At 43.3% G+C, this 24888-nt stretch overlaps 1 protein-coding gene across 3 annotated transcripts in view; it reads left to right on the top strand.

Annotated features, from left to right (window-relative positions):
- LOC126991026 (opsin-5-like) overlaps positions 1–24452 on the top strand; it is a 71206-nt gene extending 46754 nt beyond the window's left edge. The window contains exons 9-10 of one of the 3 annotated variants that reach the window (XM_050849715.1): positions 5064–5155; positions 18657–24452. In XM_050849715.1, the coding sequence (XP_050705672.1) occupies positions 5064–5155; positions 18657–19366 (802 nt within the window). In that variant the 3' untranslated portion in view covers positions 19367–24452. The remainder of the gene's footprint in view (positions 1–5063; positions 5156–18656) is intronic. The other 2 variants (XM_050849716.1, XM_050849717.1) reach the window with 2 other exon arrangements.
- Positions 24453–24888: the final 436 nt, after the last annotated feature.

Raw genomic sequence — 24888 nt, forward strand, 5'->3', positions numbered from 1 at the left:
GTCCTTCCTCTCTACCTCTTTTGTCTCTTGAGAATACTAATACTAATACTACCTACTAATTCTAATACTAATACTAATAATAATGGTAATAATAACGAATTTTGAACCCTGCTACACAGACGACGAAACGCATTAGAACATTAGACTAAATTTTGTGGAACATGCCGAGAGGACTGAGAGCATGACGGGTCTCAGGATCATAAGCCAATTTTCCGCCGCATAGAGAATTGCCTGTCCCGAAAAGTCACATTAATTAAGCGGGCGCGCGGTACTCAAGGAGGGGAAACGTGAGGCACCGAAGGCTGACAGAAAGGGAGGAGCCGCCGAAACTTCTGAGTGGCTTTCTAATTAGTCGAAACTTCTGAGTGGCTTTCTAATTAGTCGAAACTTCTGAGTGGCTTTCTAATTAGTCGAAACTTCTGAGTGGCTTTCTAATTAATCGAAACTTCTGAGTGGCTTTCTAATTAGTCGAAACTTCTGAGTGGCTTTCTAATTAGTCGAAACTTCTGAGTGGCTTTCTAATTAGTCGAAACTTCTGAGCGGCTTTCTAATTAGTCGAAACTTCTGAGTGGCTTTCTAATTAGTCGAAACTTCTGAGCGGCAAGAGATCCAAGTGAAAGAATGTGACTTTTTAATGTGAACTCTGCATCGGAAATCATAAAATTCTCATCTCTCTTGGAAATATTGAATCATAATCGAATATAAAAAGGGTACCATGAAAAAGTAGATTAGATAAGATAATAGACAACCAATAGACAACAGCAGACAACAACAATAGACAGCAGCAGCACCAAATAGAGGTCCAAGAAGTAGACAGGACCACAAACATAAAAAAATCATTAATTTCTCATCTCCTAAGAAATATTGAATTATAGTCGTGTTGGAATAGCGTGAAATGAATAGCTAGAGTAGAGCTTTTCCTTTTTCTTTTCTCCCTATCTTTCAATCAGTCTTTCATTCTTTCCCTTCCTCTTTCTCTCCCTCAATTCCTTCATGTCCTTCCTCCCTCTCCCTTCCCAAAGAAAAAAATGAAAACAGCGACTATTTTTTTTTATAGTAGAGCAGCAATGAGCAAACAGGAGAGCTACATTGAATCGTAATCGTATAGAGAAATAGCGTGCCATGGAAAAATACAGTAGATAAGAAATTAGATACCAAAATAGCACCTAACAGAGGACCAAGCAGTAGACAGGAGCGCAAACAAGCATCGAAAATAAAGTCATTCTCATCTCCTTAGAAATGCTGAATCATAATGGCATAGAACTAGCATGCCATAAACAGACAAATTGAATAAGAAAACAGATATCTAAAACAGGGCCAAACAAAGGACTATGCAGTTAACAGGAGCAGACAAGACCATCGGAAATCAAATCATTCGCATCTCCCTTGAAATAAGGAATCATAAGCCCCTCGAACTAGCGTGCCATGAAAAGAAGAGAGTAGATAAGAAAATACATAATAAGAAATGCACCAAACAGAGGACCAATCAGTAAGCAAGAGCCCAAACAACCATAAAGCAGAGAAATTCAAACACAGGAGCATTATCATCATCCTAAAAATCATGTGTGGGCGCCGGAGTAATGCAAATCGTGATAATTAATGTTGAATTATACAATACCTTCCTGTTCATTATGTGGAACCAGACAACGCCAACGCATTATTAAAGCCAGGAATTATGGAGGACTAAAAAGCTTACACACACACGCACACACACACCCACATAAGTCCTTCCTTCACACCCACACACACACCTGCACACAGGCATAACATAATCCTCGCGTGGGTGTTCCAATATATTAGAAAACCTTGCGAACCAGCCATCACGGTGCGCTCAAAGGGTTAGTGTGGGATGTATGTAGGTAGAAAGAGAGGCTGGGAGAAGATGAAAACGACAGAAGGAGAAAGAGAAAAGATTAAGCTATTTATTTGGTATAAGGGGGAATAAGGGGCTATGTGGTAGGTAGAAAGGCAGTATAAGGGAGATACAGGGAAGGTATTAGGGAGTGCAAGGGGGTATAAGAGGGGTATGAGGGGGCGTGTAAGGGGATTGAATGCTATCTTTCTGCCTGCTGGGTATTAAAAACGGAGATTAAAAGCCCACGAGTCTCAGATACAGAGGACTGGTGCGCTTCGTTTCTTTCTGACTTTCTGGCAGTTATCTCTCTCTCTCTCTCTCTCTCTCTCTCTCTCTCTCTCTCTCTCTCTCTCTCTCTCTCTCTCTCTCTCTCTCTCTCTCTCTCTCTCTCTCTCTCTCTCTCTCTCTCTCTCTCTCTCTCTCTCTCTCTCTCTCTCTCTCTCTCTCTCTCTCTCTCTCTCTCTCTCTCTCTCTCTCTCTCTCTCTCTCTCTCTCTCTCTCTCTCTCTCTCTCTCTCTCTCTCTCTCTCTCTCTCTCTCTCTCTCTCTCTCTCTCTTTTTGTTACCGTCTCTTCCTCCTCCTCCTCCTCCTTCTCCTCTTCTTCCTTCTCTTTCCTGTATTCTCATGCTCAACCTCTTGCTCCAGTTCCTTCTCCTCATCCTCCTCCTCCTCCTCCTCCTCCTCCTCCTCCTCCTCCTCCTTCTCCTCCTCCTCCTTCTTCTTGAATTTTTCCCGCCTATCATTCTGCTCTTCCTTTCACTTATTTTCCTCCAACTATCTTTTTTTTTTACTCGTTTCTATATATTCTTGTCTCTCAGTATCTCTTTGTGTCTTTCTATCTGTCTGTCTGTGTATCTGCCTGTCTGTCTGTCTGTCTCTGTCTCTGTTTGTCTGTCTAGTGTTTGATTATCTTCTGAAATGCTCTCTAAATACCTCACTGTTACCTTACCCTAAAAAATCTCCCTAAAAATAAACAGACCACCTCTCACTCACTTCATTCAAAGAAGAGAGAAACCGTGCACACCTTACCTGGATAGCGGCCAGGTGGGCGGGGCGGGGCGGGGCGGCGGCGGCACCAAAATAACAGGTGTGCTTGACAACCGTAACGAGGATAATAAAGCTGACGCGTGACTCCCTCCGATGGCACGGGTGCGGCGGTGGCGGGGTAGCGAGGGGCGATGACGGACGGGCCTCACACCTGTTAAAGAGGAGAGTATATTGTTATTGTCGCCTCTTTATACCGTGACATCAATCTGAAAGAGTATAAGGTTTCAGAGGTCGAGTCTGTTGCTGTCCTCACCGTCTGTAAGAAAAGCAAAGGGTGGCGAACGGAAGGAAGACTATACTTGTAGACTCTTGATAGAATGAACATCAGTTTGCTCAGAGAACGACTATAATATTTCACAGGTTGAGTCATTTGTTGCCTTCACCGTCCATTAAAAAACAAAAGGTGGCAAAGGGAAGATAGGCTTTACATGCAGTCTCTTTACAGCTTGATCTGCGCAGAAAATGGCTATAAAGACTCACAGGTTGGAATATTAGAGTGACATGGATAGACTTCAACTGTGTCCATAAAAAGCAAAGGGTGGCAAAGGATGCAGGGTACCTTGGTTGATGTTTGTAAAGGGAGGGGATAGTTTACTTGCAGTCACTTTAAAGCTTGACATCAATCTGTGGAGGGAATGACTATAATGATTCACAGGCTGAGAGATTTGCTTGACATCGATAGAAATCAACCTCTATAAAAACGAAAGGGTGGCAGATTATGATTGGGAGGATTGGTGGCAAAGGAAGAAAAAGAGAGAGGGAGGCAAAGACAGATACGATGGGACAAAAGGAAGGACGGAGACTGAAGGAGGATAGACTCAGTTGCAAGTACTAAATGAGGGACGGGAAGAACAGAGACTGAAGAAGAACAAAACCAGTCGCAAAGACCAAGAGATGCACGTATCGCTGGAAAGGAAGAAAAAAAATCCGAGTAAAAAAATGCAAAATCCCGAATCCCAGCAACAGATACAATGGGACAAAGGGAAGGACGGAAGGTAAAGGAGAATAGAATCAGTAGCAAGAACAGAGAGATGAACGGAGGAAGGACAAAACAGATCGCTGGAAAGAAAGAAACCAAAATGGAGTTAACAAAGACAAGCCAGAGTCCCACCAATCCTTTGACCACGGTAATGAACACTCCCCTCCCTTCACGCCGCATCATTAAGGCTTCATCGTGGGTCCCTTACGCCTTGCCTTCCTTAGATCTTGCTCCTAAAGGTACTCGACCCAAACCATCGACCCGCGTGAGAAGGGATGAAAGAGAAGCACTACCGAGGAAGGGAAAGGAAAAAAAATATACAGAGACGGACTTGATATCCAAACCACACACGGAGACGCGGTATATCCGGATTTGAGGTCTTCTGAAGGAATGTATAAGCATTGGGGAAGATATAAGAGAAATAGGAGAAAGAGAAAGAGGAGGAGAAGGAAGAGAAGGCGATTGAGTTGAGGTATACAAAAGAACACAAGAAAGGAGTTGAAGGAGGCGTAGGAGGGAAAGGAGGATGAGATGGAGTTGTGGACATATCAGAACATAAAGGAGTCTGCGAAATGTTAGTCCTGTAAACGTAACGCCTCTGAAATACTTCCATCTTATCCCTTTCCTTCAATATCTCCTTCCTTTCTCTCCTTCATTTTCTTTCTCTCCAGCTTGGCGTCCGACCCTCCATTCTTCCTTCTTCTGTACCCTTTCTGTCCTTCTCTCTTCTTAACTTTATCTGTATATAATCTTTTCTTTCCCTTCTACTTTCTGTATTACTTCCTTCATGTCCCTTCCCCTTAATATCTTCTTCCTCCCTTCTTTCCTTCATTTCTTTCCCTTCTTTCGTACCCTCCCTCCCTCTCTCTCTCCTTCACTCCCGCTGCATCTAACCTTCTTCCTTTCTACCTCTATGTATTACCTCCTTGTCCCCCTCTCTCAATAACACATTATACCTCCTCCCTTTTCTTCCTACCCACACTCACCCTCTCCCTTACTCCCTTCATGCCCCTCTCTCTCCCTCTCTTCGTGATAACCTTCCTGCCACGCACTCCTCCTCCCTCCATGCTTGTCCCTCTTTTCCCCTTTCCCTCTTTCTCCCTCCCTTCCTACCTCCCTCCCAGCCTCTCTTCTTCAATTAATCCCTTTGTGTCCAACGTCTCCTCTCCGTCCTTCCCACAGGCGGCAGATGCTGGCAATCTTGTGTGAGACCATCCGACCAGTCCTCTGCTGTCTGGCGCCCCAACCATGTGATACCACGGGAAAGCAGCCTGGTGAGTCCGTCTGTGTGTGTGTGTGTGTGTGTGTGTGTGTGTGTGTGTGTGTGTGTGTGTGTGTGTGTGTGTGTGTGTGTGTGTGTGTGTGTGTGTGTTTGTCTGGCAGGCTGGGTGTCTTGGTTGGTGTTTGTCTGTCTGTCTGTCTGTCTGTCTGTCTCACGCTCAAAGGAATATACTCATTAGGTTCCTTTTCATAATTATTTTCGTTTGTCAAAGATTTTAAAATGTTGTTCTGTTATTTTCACTAATGCTAAGAACTCTCTTTTTATCTATCTCTTTATCTATCTTTATCTTTATTTCTTCTCTTCTCTTCTCTTCTCTTCTCTTCTCTTCTCTTCTCTTCTCTCTCTCTCTCTCTCTCTCTCTCTCTCTCTCTCTCTCTCTCTCTCTCTCTCTCTCTCTCTCTCTCTCTCTCTCTCTCTCTTTCATGTTAAAACACTCGGAAAACTGATCTGTTTGCTTTTATTTGCCCTGATTGAAACCTGTCATGGATCAATGTTTTTTTTTTTTTTGGTGTGTTGGTCTAGGTCAAGGTCAAAGTCAAGGTCACGGTCTGCTTTTCTTCCTCCTCTGTGTTTTCTTCCATGTTTGTTTGTTTTTATCAACGGTGAGTTCTTTTTCTTCTCCTTTCGTTTTTGTTTTCTTTGTTTTCGTTACTGTCTTGTTTTTTTTAAAGTTTCTTTTTCTCTTTTTTTCTTGTCTGTCTGGTGTGTGTGTGTGTGTGTGTGTGTGTGTGTGTGTGTGTGTGTGTGTGTGTGTGTGTGTGTGTGTATGATTTATTTTACTCTTACACACACACACACACACAGCCACACACACACACACACACACACACACACACACACTTCCCCCTCCACCTCGCCCCACACACACATAGGCTGCTAAATGAGGTCTGAGCCGCCTCATTAAATTCAAAAGAAGGTTACACAAGCATTTTAATTTCCATATTTGTCCCATTTTGTGAAATTTCGTCGTCATTCGAAAAAAGTACCCAAACGTATGAAAAAAAAATCGAAGATGTTAAATTAAAACATCAAAGAGAGAGGGAGAGAATGAGAGGAAAAATATATCAGAGAGAGAGAGAGAGAGAGAGAGAGAGAGAGAGAGAGAGAGAGAGAGAGAGAGAGAGAGAGAGAGAGAGAGAGAGAGAGAGAGAGAGAGAGAGAGAGAGAGAGAGAGAGAGAGAGAGAGAGAGAGAGAGAGAGAGAGAAACTACGTTGATACAGGGTTAGGTTTTAAATTCTCTCCTCATTAAATGGTTCAGTCAAATCCAATCTACCCGGTGCAATGGAAAATCTGAAATCGTGTGAACTTCGAAAAAAATGCCTTCTTCCTCCTTCATTTTCATCTCAGTCTTAACAGTTTTATCCACATTTATAATTATGGAATCTTTAATTACAAGTCTCCTCCATCAAAAAAAAAATTCATATAACGTTTGTGAAAAGTATCCCTAGACTGAGTACTTGAAAAACTGGTGGAGGGATAGAGAGAAAAAAAAGAATGGTAATGAAAAGATGAGAAAACAAAAGTAAAGAAAAAAGAAGAGAATGGGGAAGGATGAGGATTTAGCCGCTGAGCCGATATTAATAAAACGCTGAAAATAATTACCACGGTCTCCCTCTTCTATTGAGCCCCAAAGCTGATTCAAGTAATTAAATCTCGAAGGCGGGTTATATAGGACTGGAATCTCTCTCTCTGGCAGACAAAAAGAGTTGAATAGCTTAAGCAATGGTTCTTTTTTTTTTTTTTTTTTTTTTTTTGCCCCACATACAGCGACGTCAAAACTCTTAGTCAATTTGATGCCTGTTTTCAATATATAACAACTACGCAACTGTTACTACTACTACTACTACTACTACTACTACTACTAATAATAATAATAATAATAATAATAATAATAATAATAATAATAATAATAATAATGATAATAATAATAATGATAATACTTCTACTACTACTACTACTACAACATTGGAATTTAACAACGAACAAAATATATCTCATACACAAACCACTCTCTGAAACCGCTTAAATACCCCTCGAAGGTACCGAGATAGGTACTATTTTCTTAACACTTGCAGAGAATTGCGTTCGTGTGAGTGAGTTTGTAAAGTGACGGAAAGACCAGAAGAAAGAGAAAGGGAAGATAGGAGAAGAGAGAAAGAAATACTAAGGTCGTGAGAGGCCGGCTTTTATGTCCTGCGATGGGTGACATTCCAGCACACACGAGAAAACAACCCAACATTGAATTAAAGAGCAGATACGAGACACTGGAATTCAGGACCAGCCCTTGAGAAGGAAATGACAGAATACGTTAACGGAGATTGAGACGTCGTGGAGGAACAAAGAGTGGATTAAAATGTCGAAAAAGTAGCCTGGATTCCGAGACCAAAATACATAAAAAGGAGAGAAAACAGATATTGGAAAGCGAAGGAGATCAGAGACAAGACACGAATACGAGACTCGCTCCCTTAGGAAAAGAGAAACGAAAAACGGCGACTGAGATTGAGAAACCGTAGAGGGGGAACAAAAAATTATCTAAAAAGTCGAAGATATAAACGGAAATTCAAGACCAAAATACAACAGTGGATAAAAACAGGAAATGAGAAACCTTGAACGATAAAAAGAAGGAAGAGGTGAACGAACTAAAGTCTGAAGGCAATACTTAAGAGAGAAAAGTGAAATGTGTGAACCGGATGAAGTGCAAATTTGAAGAGACAAGATTTAAACAGTTTACAAGAGCAGAGAAACAGAGGATGGACTGATAGACGAGAAGCTAAGAGTAAAATCAAAGCAAAAGTCAGAATAAAAAAAAACGGGAGAGAACACGAGATAAAAGAGACAGATATTGAAGGTTCTAAAGACAAGTGGCAAAATGCGAGTCAAAATAGAAGAAAATAAGAGTGTATGAGATAAAACTGATAGATATTGGGGTAAAAATAAACAGTAGATGGACACACGAAATCTCAATAGAGTATTAGTTGAAAATATACGAAATAAGATAAAAAAAAAAACGAAACTACGAAACAGGAAAAAGAAAATATATGAAACGGAACAAAGTGCAAGACTCCCAACCTTACAGTAAATAAAAAGAAAATGAGAAAAAAAACATACAAAACCACAATACATTAAAAACAAGACGCAAAAACAATTCATAAAAAAAAACATATTGAAAAGTTAAAGAAAAAACAGTCAAATAGAAAAATAACGAGAGGACAGGCCGGCCTACCTATCAAAGCAACCCAAAACAAACACACAAACATTTCCTCCACTGAAGAAAGACAAACAAAAACACAAACAAACAGGGAAGAATAACTATTGTGTTGCTGCAGGTGGTGTTTGTTTTTCCTGTGACACAAGACCCTTTTCCTACGTGTGTGTGTGTGTGTGTGTGTGTGTGTGTGTGTGTGTGTGTGTGTGTGTGTGTGTGTGTGTGTGTGTGTGTGTGTGTGTGTGTGTGTGTGTGTGTGTGTGTGTGTGTGTGTGTGTGTGTGTGTGTGTGTGTGTGTGTGTGTGTGTGTGTGTGTGTGTGTGTGTGTGTGTGTGTGTGTGCAATATTATCCAGGTGTATCTGTTTTCTCTGTGGTGACCCCGTTTAATTATTACATTGGCCGAGGTCAGGTCAGGTCAGGTCACAGTTCGGGGAAAAGACAAAGGAATAAATAAAAGGGAGAAGGGAAAAAATAGGAGATAGATAGATAGATAGATAGATAGATAGAGATATATAGATAGAGAGATAGAGAAATAAAGGAAAAACGAGAGACCTAATTTAATATGCACCCAACCAGTAAAAGAACGGAAGGAAAAACTCTCACGACACTCAGTATTTTTCACAGCCCCCCAAAATCTATTCCCAAATGGACGTCGGAATAATCCCCTAAAAAATTAAGCAACGAGGAACAGTAAGAGGATAAGCGTAACCTTCAGCACCTCGGTACATATTTCTTAGACGACAAGAGCCGAGAAAGTGGGAAGAACATGTCCTTCTGTCTTGAGCTGTCACCGTGTGTACGCCTTTATACCTACGCCCTTTCTGACTTGTAGCAGTGTTCGCTTTCCTATGCTAGGTTTGACACTTGTAGCTCTAGTCCTCGTCTGCCAGTCTGTCTTTCTAATTTACTACTTTTAGAATCCCTATTTAAAACCTCTTGCTTAGTAACACCAGCGTACCTTTTGAATGGTAGTAGTGTTTGGTTTCTTATGTTTAGTACGTCAGTTTTATCTCTAGTCCTCGTCTGTCAGTCTGTCTTTCTAATTTACTACATTCAGAATCCCTGTTTAAAATCTCTTACTACTAATACCAGCGTACATTTTGACTGGTAGTAGTGTTTGCTTGCTTGTGCTTAGTATGTCAGTTTTATCTTTAGTCCTCGTCTGCCAGTCTGTCTCGATACCTTACCCAGTTTAAAATTTCTTTCATTATGTCCACCAGTCTACACTTATATACTTTCCGCTTGCCAGTTTTTAATATACCACTTTGCGTCCACCGCAGATCGCTAACTTATTTTCAGGTAACAATTTCTGACCATCCAGCTATCATCATTCGTCTACCAGATTTAGATTTCTCACTCTGCATCTGTTAGTCATTTCTAGCCTTTTCTCCGTCTGCCTTTTTTTCGTATTCTCTCTACCAGCCATCAGAGACAGAAATACAGTATTGTTATTTTCCACTGCTCACCTCCCAACACATTTAATCCAAAAGCATTCTCGGGAAATCTCCTCCACGTTTATCACCAGTAGCAACATCAACAAAGGGGCTTTGCAGCAAGGTTTACACCAGATTGTCAGCAACTTTACAATGCCAGGAAGACAAACTGTGTAACGTGCAGAGCGTTGCCTAGGCGGCGACGCGGTAAACTCCACGGACATAACCAGCCACGTTTTCATTATTCAAAGTGAGTTCCGTGGCTGTGATTTAAGACTAATAATAAAAATAAATGTAGCACGAAAGTATGTGTAATTAGTAGAATACATTCCAGGAGCCAGAGAGGAATCAAGCTAATCAATATAGGCCTGACAAACAAATTAAATGCCAGAGGAACATTTTGTCTGAACAGGCTTTTACGTTGAACAAGAACACAGGAAGCAGACGTACCCAAACACGTTAATTAATGAAAAATTATTTTTTAAGATAGAAGCTACAAAATCGTATTCTGTCATTATGAAGAGGATGTTGCATGAAACTGAGTGAGCACAGCGGAGAAAAACGTACCCCAAAACATAGAAAAAAATTAATTAAAATTCACTCCAGAACAAGCGAGCTGGGAACAGAGGAAGACGCCCTCAAAAAAATAAGGAAATAGGAAATAAGTCAAAGTCATTACAAGAATTTTACACGAGAGAGAATAAGCTAACTGGGCACAAAAGCGTAAAACGTACTCAAAAACATAAGAGAAAATAAATTAAAACTCACTCCAGAACAAGCGAGTTGGGCACAGAGGAGGAAGACGCCCTCAGAAACATAAGAAAATTATAAATTAGTCATCACAAGAATTTTACACGAGAGTGAAGAAGCGATATGAGCACAGAGGAGGAAAACGTACTCAAAAACACAAGAAAATAATAATAAATCATCACAGGAATATTATACGAGACAGAGAGAGAAAGAGAGAGAGAAAGAGCCAGCGAGCATGGTCTTTTATGGGAAAATTATAACACCAAAGGCTTCAGGACGCCACGGAGAGCCTTTGGGGCGGCTTACAGAATCGCTACTAATGCTGGATGGCTGGCTTCCCTCGGCACGCAGCCTTGGAAGGGAAGAATTAAACACCGGTGCTTCGATGGTGCTCCTCACGTTATATACTTCACAAGGAAACACTAACCTCACCAACACATCAAAGGACTCTATTATACCGATGTTCACTTTTCTAGCCAACGTTAACAGTATTGATTTGTGTCTATTTATCTGTCTAACCTAAGCATTACCCCTTCAAAGGACTGTTACGATCCCTCTTCTACCGTCGTTCAACGTTTGCAGTACACATTTATCTGTCTATTTGCCTATCTAACCAGACCTCCAACAAATAGAACAGTTAATCTCCCTCTTCCACTGATGTTCACCTCTCTAATCTACGTTAACAATATCGACCTAACTGTTTCTTTGTCTACTTAACCAGACTTTCAACTTAAAGAACGGCTAACCTCCCTTCTCTACTGGCGTTCCTCCTTTTCTTTTACATTTACAGAATCTATATACCTGTCTATTTGTCTGCCTTACCTGACCACCAACCCAAAGACCAGTCAACTCCTCTATTATACCATTGTTTACCTTTCTGGCCAGCTTTTGCTGCAGCTGTCTATCTATTTGTCTTTATGTCTATCTAACCTGACCGCCACCAGCTCCAAGGACTGCTAAGTTTCCTTATCTACTGTAGGCCTACTGACGTTCACCTTTCTGGTCAGCATTTACATTCTCTATTAGCCTGTCCATTGCCTGTCTAAGCCGACCACCTACTCAGAGAACTTTCAAGCTCTCTCCTTTCAAACATTTCTCTCTCCTCCTCCCTTCCCTCGCTCCCTTCCTTCCTTCCCTTCATCAAATCACTTTCATAATTTTCCCTCGCCTGGTTTCACTTATAGCTTGCCTCTTTCCTTTCCCCTGAACATATATCTTTCCCTTCCTACCAATCACACACACATTTTTCTCCAGACTCTTCCCTCTCCCCTCATTCCTTCTTGTTCATCATCTTTCCTCCCTACCTTCACCTTTCTACCCATTATTTTGTCTGTCTAGCTATCTGTCTATCTGTCTATCTCTGTATCTATCTACTTTATATCAACGTCTCTGCTTTTCTCTCTCTTCTTCACAATGGACCGCCAACTCTCGCCCCTTAATTAAAATGAAAGTCTGACGCGCTCTTCTCCTCACCTTCATCCTTTTAACTTAACCAATAATAATTAGTTATATGCGTCTAATAACTTCAGAATGTTGCCAGAGTCTCATTCATGGCTGCTAGGATACTAACACCTTTTTACGACAGCCTGGTGACGATGATGAGCACCGAGACCACGCGCAGCTTTAACATATGCCCCAAACTTTGCTTCTCAACTCTCATCTCCTTCGTTCACATCTTCCTCCCACGTGCGGCTTTAGTATATGCCCCAAACTTTGCTTCTCACCTCTCACCTTCCTCGTTCACCTCTTCCTACCTTTCATTCCCACTTGTTTATTTTCCTTAAGCCATGTCACACGCTTCCATTCTTATCCTTGCCTCCCCTAATGTAACCTCAAGTCGTTGCCAGTGTCTTATTCATGGTTGCTGGGAAACTAACACCTACTTATGAGAGCCTTCCTCCTTCCTCTCCTTCCTCCATACCCCTCTCTGTAGGCTCACGTGTATCAGCCACAAGACACTGCCTCTTACCCCTCGTTACCCTACCCTTCTCCCAACCCTTCACCGCCGTGCGCATTCATTTATAATAGCCACGTCAGCCGGTATCTTGCCACCCTGCCAGTCACCACCAGGACACCACACCTCTCAAAAGCTGGCAACGGTGCAGACACGCGACAAGCAAGCCTTCCCCCCTCTCCCTCCATCTGAAGACTTTTTTTCTTCACTCATTACGTCCTGATTATTATAGTAAAGCGTTTACGGACACACTCTCTCTCTCTACCGCGGGGACAAATGGTATGGACGGAGAACGAACTCGTGAACCCAAATCGACTATAGACAAAGGATATTATGGCGACACTAAGAAGGATTAGGAGTTTATGCTACCATGAAGGCGAGAAACCGATATCTCAGCATCGTCATTATGTCTGTCGCGTGTCTTGGGATTAGACGGAGGACGAAGCCAAGGAACTAACTCGACAAGGGATCTTATTATGTCCTGTATACCTGCACGAAAGCTTACGGAGAGGAAATTAAGTTGAAACCATCGTAAAGAGGAGTATCGATGTCTTAATGGGGAATCCAGTGCTACCGAGGGTGACTGACGTTAAGCAGACGACAAAGAGGAGGACCTAACGTCATATTATTGAGTGCATGCAGCTAATACCACACCAAGATGAAGGAAGGGGGAAAGGGGAAGCATGAGTTTAAGCAGAGGACACAGACGAGCACCCAACACTATTCTAGACAAACGAGATGCAGCCTAAAATCATATAGAGTTAAATGAAGGAGGAGCATGAGACTAAGCAGAAAACAAAGATAACTATCCGACATTACACTAAACAAGGGATATACAGACTGCTACTGCACCAAACTAAAGGGAGGAAGAACATGATTTTAATATAGGACGAAGATCAGCAGGCTATGAAAAGGATAATCAGGAGGAAAGCAAAAGTTTAAGCATAGTAAAAATAAACAGCACATAACATTACATTAGACAAGTGATACACAGGTTCATACCACGTTAAGCTAAATAAAGGAAAAGATAAAAAAGGAAAAGAAAAACAGGTGGAAATCATATCTTTAGAATTAGGACAAGGATTAACACGTAACATAACACTAGACAAGGGATATGTACACTAATACCCCTCCAAGCTGAAAGAAGAAAGATCATAAGGTTATATCAAGCATAAACAAACCAGTCATGCTTGCCTCTCCGCCTAACCGACTGTGATACCTGAGGACAGAGACATGGTGCTTGCAGAGAGGATAAAACATCTAATTAATGAAGAGACAATCCTTACCCAATGTCTATGTGTGTGTATGTGTGTTTGTGTCTGTCTCTCTATCTGGGCCTGTATCGGTCTAACTGTTTATCTTCCTGTTCGTCTATCTGTTTATCCTTCTCTCCGTCTATCTGTCTGCCAGGAACCCTAGAGACGAAAGAGGCTCATTGCTTTTGCGGCCACCAGGGAGCTCATAGCGAATCACAATCAGAAGAATCGGATATCAATGATGAGGAAAGCAAACCCGTGCGTTCGAAGATGATTACGAGGACGAGGGGAGGATGGGAGTGGGAGAAGAGGGTGAAATAGAAGAAGGAGAAGGAGGAGTAAGAGGAAGAGGAGGAGGAAGAGGAGAAGGCGCAATTAAAGACGCTACGAAGGAATCAGTGAAGGATAAGTAAAAGGAAGAGGAGGAGGAGTAAGAGAACGTAGAAGAAAAGGAGGAAGAGAGAGAAGAGGGGGAGAAAGAGGAGGAGGAGGAGGAGGAGGAGGAGGAGGACATCAGGTGCCTTCATCAGTAATCTCCAGAGAATGGAACGGCTTATCAAGAGATGGAAGTTGATTTTTCAACGACGAGAAAAAGAGACAAAGAAAAAAAAAGAAGGGTACAAAGGGATAAACGAAGAGAGAGAGAGAGAGAGAGAGAGAGAGAGAGAGAGAGAGAGAGAGAGAGAGAGAGAGAGAGAGAGAGAGAGAGAGAGAGAGAGAGAGAGAGAGAGAGAGAGAGAGAGAGAGAGAGAGAGAGAGAGAGAGAGAGAGAGAGAGAGAGAGAGAGAGAGAGAGAGAGAGAGAGAGAGAGAGAGAGAGAGATCAGAATGGGAGCCGAAAGTGTTCAACAGATTAATGGATAACAAAAAAAAGATAGAAGTAAGAGTATTAGATTAGATGGATAAAAAGGGTATGGAGGAGAGGAGGAGGAGGAGGAGGAGGAGGAGGAGGAGGAGGAGGAGGAGGAGGAGAAAGAGAAGGAGGAGAAAGAGAAGAAGGAAAACAAAGATGTGAATGCACGTAATTGGACAAGGGAAGTCAACTGAGAGAAGATTAAAAAATATGAAAGACGAGGATGATAAAAAAGGAAGAAGAAAAGAAGTTAAAGAAGGAGAAAAAGAACAACAGTAAAAATAATAGAAACAAGAGAGGAATAAGTGCAAAAAAAAATAAGAAAGAAAAAAAAGAAAGAAAAGAAAGAGACAGAAAGAAAGTCATTTGGAGAAAACAGAAACGTAAAGAAAAAGTCGAGAAAAGAAAAAAAAATCTGGCAAAGTTTCCCACGATCACCTGACACACACAGAGAGAGAGAGAGAGAGAGAGAGAGAGAGAGAGAGAGAGAGAGAGAGAGAGAGAGAGAGAGAGAGAGAGAGAGAGAGAGAGAGAGAGAGAGAGAGAGAGAGAGAGAGAGAGAGAAACGATCGAACTGAACGGGAAATGGGAAGCAATTTGGTGTGTGTTTGTGTTTGTGTGCGTGTGTGTGTGTGTGTGTGTGCGTGTGCGTGTGTGTGTGGGGGGGGGGGGGGCGTGGGTGAGTGTAGAGCCGATAATGTGTTCTCTTGGCACGGACTCCTTAGCCCTTGAAGAGGTGGAGGAGGAGGAGGAGGAGAAGGAGAAGGAGGAGGAAGAGGAGGAGGAAGAAGAGTAGAGGAGGAGGACACCAGGAGGGAAGGGAAAGAGGTAAAATGGTACGCGGTTAATGGAGAGAGAGAAAAAGGAAGGAAGGAGGAGAGGAGAGGAGAAAGAAGGAAGAGAGGAGAGGAGAGAAAAGAGGAGGGAGGAGAGGAGAATAAGAGAAGAGAAGAGAGGAGGAGAAAGAATCAGTAAATCTGCCTCTAATGGAAAGGGACAGAATTAAAAAAAAAACGTTATGTGTTGCAGGGAGGAAGAGAGAGATAAAAAAGATTAAAAGAGCATAAGTAAGACAGGGGATGAAGGAGGGAGGTATGAAAAGGGCGAGAGAGAGAGAGAGAGAGAGAGAGAGAGAGAGAGAGAGAGCTGCCAGAGAGTTGAGAGATGAGAGAGAGAGGTATGAGAGAGAGAGAGAGAGAGAGAGAGAGAGAAGGAGAGAGAGAGAGAGAGAGAGAGAGACGGAGAGAGAGAGAGAGAGAGAGAGAGAGAGAGAGAGACAGAGAGAGAGAGAGAGAGAGAGAGAGAGAGAGAGAGAGAGAGAGAGAGAGAGAGAGAGAGAGAGAGAGAGAGAGAGAGAGAGAGAGAGAGAGAGAGAGAGAGAGAGAGAGAGAGAGAGAGAGAGAGAGAGAGAGAGAGAGAGATGAAGATGCTGGGTTGGGATATAGAAATACTAAAGTAATAAAGAGAAAATGGTGGAAAAAAGACAGAGAAGAAGAGAGGAGGAGGAGGAGGAATAAACTGAGGCATAATAGAACAACTGAAAGAAATAGAAAATATTAGAGAGGAGAGGGAGAGGAAACCAGAGAAAGGGAGGAAGAAATATGATTGGGTTGGATTAACTCTGGAAGAAAGAAAGAGAGAACGTTGGAGACGAGACGGAAGAGAAAAGAAAAGGAGGAAGGGAAAATAAGCTTAGGTTACAAAGAAGAAACAAGAGGAAAGTGAGAATATTGGAGAAGGGAAAAGAGAGGATGAGAGAAGGAGAAGGAGGACAAACACTGCGAGGAAAAAGAATAATGGAGAGAAAGGAGAAGAGATGAAATAAGATAACACAAAAAAATAGAAGCAGTCGAAGAGAAGAAAATGGATGACAGATGGCTAGCGAGAGAAGGGAACGAGGGAAGAGGAGGAAGAGGAAAAAGAAAAAAAAGACGGCTGTGTGTGATTCGAGGGAAGGGAGGGAAGAGATATATTGAGGGGAAAGGAAAAAGGCAAGCTATAAGTGAAGGCTAGCGAGGGGAAAATGATGGATGTGGTACGATTGAGGGAAGGAAGGAAGGGAGAGAAGAAAGAAATACGAGATATGTTTGGAGAAAGGAAAAAAAAAAAGGAAAGGTGTTAACGATGAGGGGAGGTGTCAATACAGAGAATAAATAAGACTCCAATTTTCCCATCGAATCCACACACCCTTTCTTTTTTTGTCAGTTGCGGAAGAGATGCGATGGATTAAAATGCAAAGGAAAAAAACAAAGAAGGACATTTGCATAATAAAAAAAGAATTGCAAGAATGAAGATGCAAGAATAGGAAAAGAAGGAAGAGAAGTTGCAAAATGAAAAAAAATGGCGTAAATATAGGTACAAAAAGAAAAAGAGAAGGAAAAACAGTTGCATGATAAAAGAGAGAGAGAGAGAGAGAGAGAGAGAGAGAGAGAGAGAGAGAGAGAGAGAGAGAGAGAGAGAGAGAGAGAGAGAGAGAGAGAGAGAGAGAGAGAGAGAGAGAGAGAGAGAGAGAGAGAGAGAGAGAGAGAGAGAGAGAAGAGAGAGAGAGAGAGAGAGAGAGAGAGAGAGAGAGAGAGAGAGAGAGAGAGAGAGAGAGAGAGAGAGAGAGAGAGAACATAAAATAACGGCGTAAAGATGCCAAAAGATAAAAGGAATGTTCAAATACGTAACAAGAGAATATCATGAATAGAAATACAAAAAAAAAGAAAAAAAGAAAAGAAAAGAATTAAGTAAAAAGACGTAAGTCCATCCGACTAATGCACTGAACCAATACATAAATCCTTTCTCGCATTTCTCCATCGCTCAGCTTCTGCATTAATTCATTTTACTTTATTTTTATACCTGGAAGGCGAGGTGAGATATGACGTGCGTGTGAGTGTAGGTGTGGGCGTGTGCGTGTGCGTGTGCATGTGCGTGTGTGTGTGTGTGTGTGTGTGTGTGTGTGTGTGTGTGTGTGTGTGTTTCATATATGTTTCTCCTTTCTTTTTTTATTATCCTGATTTTTTGTATTGCATCTTGTTGTTATCTTTCTTTATTCTTCTTTTCGTTTCTTTCTTATTTTCCTTATATTTTTGTAGTGCATCTTGTTGTTGTCTTTCTTTACTCTTGTTTTTGTCTTCACGGAGGAATGGGTATAAAATGCACCAGAGAAGGAGATTACCACACCTAGGATGATGGATTTTCGCTGTCTGTTCTCTCGACTGACTAGCGGATTGACTTTCTAAAACTAACCCATCATCAACAGCATCAGGAGCAGGGGCGACGGGAGGAGGTGGAGGAGGCGGAGGAAGGTGAAAACTCAACCATTATTAATCATGACACGTGTAGAGAGATAGTGTATTTTCTCTGCTCTATTTTTTTCACGGGTATATTTCAGCTTTTGCACCGAGGGAGAGCTTGTGCCTTTTCTATATTTTTTTTTCAATCTCACACGCAGTCATTACGGTTCTTCTTCTTTATTTGCCTTCTCTCCTCTTCCCTTCATCCTCCTCTGCTTGTGTCTCTCTCGTTTCTCTGTTTCCGTTCCCAGAATCATCACTTTTTCTCTTTCATCTTCCTACTGTCTCGAATCCTATTTCTTCTTTACTTTCCTTTTTACTCTTCCCTGAATCCTCTGCGTGTCTCTCTCGTTTCTCTATTTCCGTTCCCAGAATCATCACGTTTTTATCCCTTTCATCTTCCTTCTGACTCGGATTCTTGCTTTTTTCTGATTTTTTTGCGTATCGTTTCCGCCGGCGTATCGGAATTATTATCACAGTCTTACTTTCTCTCTCTCTCCTGCATTGACACTGTTTTTACTCTTGCTTTTTACTTCGTCTTTTCGCTCTCTCTGTTACATCCTCATCCCTGTTCTCACTTTCCTTCCTCTCTGCTCCCAGTCATCAGTATTTTCTCTCTTTGCTCTGCACCAGCAATGTTTTTACTCTGTTTTTTCACTCCTCTTTTCACTCTTGCAGCTACATCACCATCACTGTTCTCGCTTTCCTTCCTCTCTGCTCCTAATCATCAGTGTCTTCTCTCTCTCCTCCTCTTCTTCATCAGCAGAGACGTCGCAGGAAATCAAGTTATCCAGGACAGGAGAAGCCAACCCGGAGTCTATCGTGATGGAGGAGATTCGGCCGCTCACCGCTGCCACCGCCGCCACCACCCTCACAGTCGCCTCCAGGGATGACTTCAACTCGGCGGTGGACTCGCAGACGGAGCTGGTGACGACGCCATTAGCCCACTCCCCAGAGCACCCACTCCCCCCACAGCAGGAGGATGGGATGACGGCGCCCGCTGCCTCATCTTCCTCAGGACAGGCTCTTGAGGACACGCATGCCGCCGGGGCACTAAACTCCACCACTATCTTTCACCCTCTCTATAGCTTTCCCGAGGCGGGGGAGGCGGGGGAGAAGCAGTCGAGAAATGGCAGTGTTGTTGACGGACAGAGAGCTTCGGCGGGCGGGGGAGCCGGGGACGGGGGTGAGGAAGTAAGCATGGTCTCCTCCCCCACAGATTCAGGCGTGATGCCACCCGACTCGCTGCGAGACAGTTCCGTAAAGAGTCAAGGGAGAGGAAAGAGAGCGAGCGAGCCAGAGATGCAGCCGTTAGCAGAAACCCCGTTGGACCACACAAAGCTCTCACCGGCGGGTATGGAGGCGTCGCTCTCCTCGCTGCTGACGAGTCCAGCGAAGTCAGCCTTGCCCACCCAGCACGCCACCGAGGACGTCAGCCCCGGGGACGCGCCACGCCCGACGGTTCATATATAGGGAGGCGCTGTTTGGAGGCCTCAGCGGTAGTCCATCACATCCTCGATGTTGCCGACACGCCGCGCCTCCACCTCACGTCTCACGCACCTCATCGTTATCATCATCAGAGCGGCGTGGCAGAAGCATCCATGTCTCACACCTCTCCATGCCGCTCCGCCCACCATCACCACCACCACCATTGCCGTATCATTATCTCTTCACGCTGAAACGGACAATCATTGCAGCAAATCCCTCTCGCACCGCACTACAATGAATATATTTTACGCTCCAGAGATTTGTGTCATGTATGTTTCATTTCCTCGCTTGACGGAGGCTTTTTGGCGTCTCTTCTGTACCCCGGAAGCGTGTCGCTGGCCGTGAAAACAAGATAACGGCGATTCACGAGGAGCGGCGGCGAGGCATCAGAGGAAGGGGACGATAAGCGAACAGCAATGGAAAGTGACACGTGGGATAAAAAGGCTCCTGAGTACACTTTGATACACGATTGCATTTTCCATTAGCAGACACGACGGATCCCAAAAACGGAGACGTGGGTGCCAGCGTGTTGGCACGAGCACATGTTTCTTACAGGGTTCCTTCGCCACGTGTGTGTCTCGAGGCGGGCTGTGTGAAGCGTCCCGAGGAAGTGAGTGAATGAATACGAAATGATAATGAGCCAGAATTCCGACGTCACATGGCGAGTGTACTGTGTGAGGCGTTCCTTGGTGTGACAGATCTCCTCGAACTAACAGAAGTGGCGGTATAACTTAAAACTCGTTCCCCTTGTTTAGAAATGAAAGGTGAGCGAGTAAGTCTCTCAAATGGCAACGAAAGACAAGAGAACGAACTGCCACACGTAATAGGAAGTGGCAGGAATCATCCACTGTGTTTCTCGTTACGCGTTCGGGTAATAAATGAAGGCGGATCGGCGGCATCTGTCACAATGAATATCTTTCCCTCCAGAGAAGTTCATACCCCAGGCAATCAGAGGGAGCAAGGCGCGTGACAGGGAGTGGCAGGGGGTCACTAGTTTGCTTCCCTATCCACGTGCAGGAAAGAAATGAAGGCGAATGGATAAGCGTCGCTGGAAATATCAAGCATAGGGGGATATACGAACTGACATGCGAGGTAGGATGAGGTGAAGGAAAATGTTGCTGTTCCCTTCCCACCACGAGAAACAAATGAAGGTGGATGTATACGTGAATGCCGTCCCCTAAAAACGTGTAATAGTCCATGCGTGAATATTCTTCTTTACACAATAAGGCGAAGGGTGAATGGAAACCCTCAGCTGTGGATGGCGTTCTGGCGTTCATGTGAAAAAGAAGAAAAAACCCGGACAGCATTGTCTGAGTTATAAAAAAGAAATAATGATAGAGGGTCAGCGAGGGGGAATGATTTAGTACCCGAAACGTGTGTGTGATATAAAAAAGAATAAAAGTTGAAGGGGAACGAGGAGAACTGATGCACCAGGACGTGTTTCGGGTGTGCTTACGAGGCCGTTGTGGAGTCCGTCAGTGAGGGAAATAGTGTATGACAGGCGGGTGAGTAATATGACGTGTGCTGAGGCTGGTGAGTGATGGAAACCTGTGACGACTGCAGCAGAGAGAAGGAAAACACGAGCAGGGAAAAACAACCTTGATGGGAGAGTTTGATATGACGCCTCAGCTGGATCTGCGGCGATGATTCCAGCACCGACAATTAGGCGAAACAACAGACTAACGAGGTGGAAGAACTGTATTGATGGTGCATAAGACAGCTAAACACTTAGGCGGCCGCTGCTTTCTGCGCCACCTGCTGCATTCACTTTAGTAATGATAATAGTAAGAAGATAACTGACTAGAGGGGAAAAAGACCACATAATGTATCGTGTCTGCCCCACCGAAATCACAGACAACCCAACGACTGAACGGAAAGAGAAATAACCACAGTGAAAGTGCATAATACATCATTGAACTAGAGCGACAGCAGCCAAGATCCACGAAGCAAGACCATCATAGAAAAGAAAGAGAAATAATCAACGAGTAATAGACTAAACCCAACAGGAATACTTAGCCAACAAAATATCTGGGTGAAGTAGGAGCGGAATAAAGGAATAGAGGACGAGAACAGAGGCAAGAAGGGTATATAAGGCGGCCACTCGTCTCACCAATACTGTCTTAACACCGTCGCATTGTACTGACGAAAACAAGGCTTATGAACCACTCACGGTCACCCTCCCTCGTCTAGCGCACCGCCAGCCTGCTGAACACACACTGAATGTTACTCACGCTTGTCAAACACATGATAACGGGAGCTGCGGGATATTCTGCTGCTCAGTAAACAATGGTCAAACGAGTTACATGGACAGAGGGATAGAGAGAGGCTGAGGGAATGAGAAACGACGGGAGGCGGAATATATAGAAATCGGAGGAGGAAAAAAAGGAAGACCCTATATCTAAGGAGACTACAAACCAACCACCACCTGTCAGCTGCAAGTTAGACCAGAAGGAGACTCCGTTTGTGTTTACTCAGCCGCTGTTGCTTCGTCAAAGGAAACGTATTGATGGACTTAGCGGCTATACTTTAACATTCCGTTTTCGAGTGTGGCGCAAGGGACTTTGAGATTACTGCAGGAGCTTAACATGTGTGATTTACTTTACTCAATTTACATTAACGTCGCCTATACGCCCCGCCCACTCCAGCCTTTCCTAGCGTTAACCAATCACGAGCCGCCTTAGATGGAAAAAGGGGCGTGGCGTGGTGTGGGCCAGCTAGTGATATGTACTTAATGGGAAAGGGGGAGGAGCCTATTCACCTTGTTAGTGTGGATGGAGTATGATATGTAGGCTATGCGGCTCAATGTGGCTGCCTTGATAACTTATTCTTCGTGTCCCTCGTTCGAATCCAACCAGTGTCTTTTCTACTACTGCTAAACCTCTATTCTTCCTCCTCCTCCTCCTTTTCCTCCTTCGAATCTCACTTTCTTTCATTTATTCTCCATTTTCCTCTTTCTCCATCATTTATTCTAATCTCTACCACTCTTTCATCCCTCTTCCTTCTCTTCCTTCTCCTCCTCCATCCATTCCTTCATACTTCTCTTGCTCCTTCTCCTTCTCCTATCTTTTACGTAACATACACCCTCCTCCTCCTTCTCCTCCTCCTCCTCCTCCTCCTACTCCTCCTATTCCTCCTCCTCCTCCTCTCCCTGATCCAGCTTCCACGTCCGACAATTATCATCTTTTTCCACTGAGAAGGGTAAGAGTGGCCAATCTTTTTCGTGCGCCGTCTTTGTGATAACGAATGTTCAACTGAAGTGTCTGTGAACTTTTGTAAACCAGTTAGAAGGGAACCTATTGTCAGACGGGAGAGTGACAGAGATAAATGAATAGAAATATAGATAGATAAAGGTATATAGATAGGTAGACAAAGAGGCAGAGAGATAAAGAGGGAAGGAGAGAGTCTACGGATATAGTGAAATATGAAAAGCTGCTTCCGTAGAGTTTTACTGGGAAGAAAATATGTGATTTATATAGATTTTCACACCACACAGACACTCAAACAGATAGATAGATAGATAGATAGACAGAGAGAGAGAGAGAGAGAGAGAGAGAGAGAGAGAGAGAGAGAGAGAGAGAGAGAGAGAGAGAGAGAGAGAGAGAGAGAGAGAGAGAGAGAGAGAGAGAGAGAGAGAGAGAGAGAGAGCAAAATTGACTCAAACAAGATAATTATAAGGTAAAGAAAACAGAAACAAAAGAAAACACAATAATTTATTTTCTTGGACTTTGTGCGGACGGTGATTCGCTTACTTAGATACTCCCTCTCTCCTCTTATACAGCTCACTCTTCCTCCTCCTCCTCCTCCTGCTCCTCCTCCTCCTCCTCCTCCTCCTACCTCCCCATCTCCTCACCATCACCACCATCCTTTCCTTTCTTATCCCAGCATTTATTTTCCCTTCCCTCTCTCTTCCTCTTCTCCTCTTTCTTCCCTCCTCACTCTCTTCTTTCTTATATTCCCCGTAACTAACCTCCCTTTCCCACCTCTATCTCTATATCTTATCTATTTCTCACCTTTAACCTTACTTCTGTCGCCTTCTCACTCCCTATCATCACTTCACCTCATATGATTCTCCTTCTTATATTAGCTGTTATTCGTACGCATCCCTTCCCTTCTTTCCTTTTCCTTCTTCCATCATTCTCTCTTTTCCCTTCCTTCCTTTAACATATCTTTCTCTCTCTTTCTCTCTTCCTTCATCCGTCTTATGCAACTCACCCCTTCTCTTTTTCCTTCTCCTTCTTACTTCATTAATCATGCTCACCTCCCTTTTGTTCTGATTCCCTCGCTCATTCCTCCCCTTTACTCTCCCCTACCTTAATCTCTCTCGATATCCTCTGACCTTAATCTTAAGTTTCCACACTGACCATCCCAAACGTTCGATCCTGTAAAGTTAGGCTCCACTCCCTCCCTCTCTCTCTTCTCCTTCTCCCTCTCCATGTTATTCACTCCCTTGTCTCTCCACGAAGGAAAGTTAGGCACCATTCTCTCCCTCTCTCCCTCTCCCTCACCTCTCTCCTTCTACTTCTCCTCTCTCCCTCTCGTTCTCCTCCTTGTTTCTCTACGAAGGCTTAACCACGTGCTTCAAGTTTTACTCTAAAGGGCAAAAGGGTGAGAGGCAGATGTTCCTTTTTTATCTGTGTTTTCTGAGCCCCCTCTCACCCCTTGCTCCATTTGTATGTCCTTCTCTCCCACTCTCTCGTTCTTTTTCTCTCTTTTTCTCCTTTTCTCATTCGCTCTCACTGTCTCTCACTGTTTTTTTTTGTACTTTCCGATTTTTCTCTTTCAAATACACATAGGGACACACTTACATACATACACACACATACACTAAAAAACATACCTACATACAAACATGCATTCATACATGATATCTGATGCGCACAGAGACGTCCACGGTTGGCTACTCCTCATTATATTACAATTACAATAATTATCTCTATTTTCATCATTATTCTTATCATTATTATTACTACTGTTTCGTTTTTTTATTCCTATCATATCACGTGTTTGTTGTTGTGTGTCGTGGCAAATTATATGGTATCAATAAAGAATATATATCTCTATTAACCTAAAACGGAGCAACGGCTGTCTTTTCTTTTCCTTGTACTGGGTGACGGAATTTTGGATCATCATTATCATCAAACGTAGTGAAAGGGAGGTTAAGAGGCAGGAAGTAAGGGATGGAGAAAGACAGCGAAGGTAGAGTGTGCGTAATTTAGGTTAATGTTAGGATGGCGAAAGGGACTGGAGGGAAGGTAGAATGTACGTAGCTAGGTTAATGTTATGGTGGAGAAAGGGACTGGAGGAAGGGACAAAGTGAAAGAAAAAGGGGAAAGAGAAGAAAGGGATTGAAAGGAAGGGAGGTGGAAAATCAGTCAGGTTGATGCATTGTTAGAGGAAAAGCCTGCGAAAGAGAGTCGAGAAGGGTGAGTACAGAGAGCCATTATTAGTGTTAAACATAGTGGAGCAGAAGGAAAGAGACAGGAGAGAAGGGAGCGAAAGAGAGACAG

This window comes from Eriocheir sinensis, unplaced genomic scaffold (assembly GCF_024679095.1).
Source record: "Eriocheir sinensis breed Jianghai 21 unplaced genomic scaffold, ASM2467909v1 Scaffold23, whole genome shotgun sequence".
NCBI lineage: Eukaryota > Metazoa > Arthropoda > Malacostraca > Decapoda > Varunidae > Eriocheir > Eriocheir sinensis.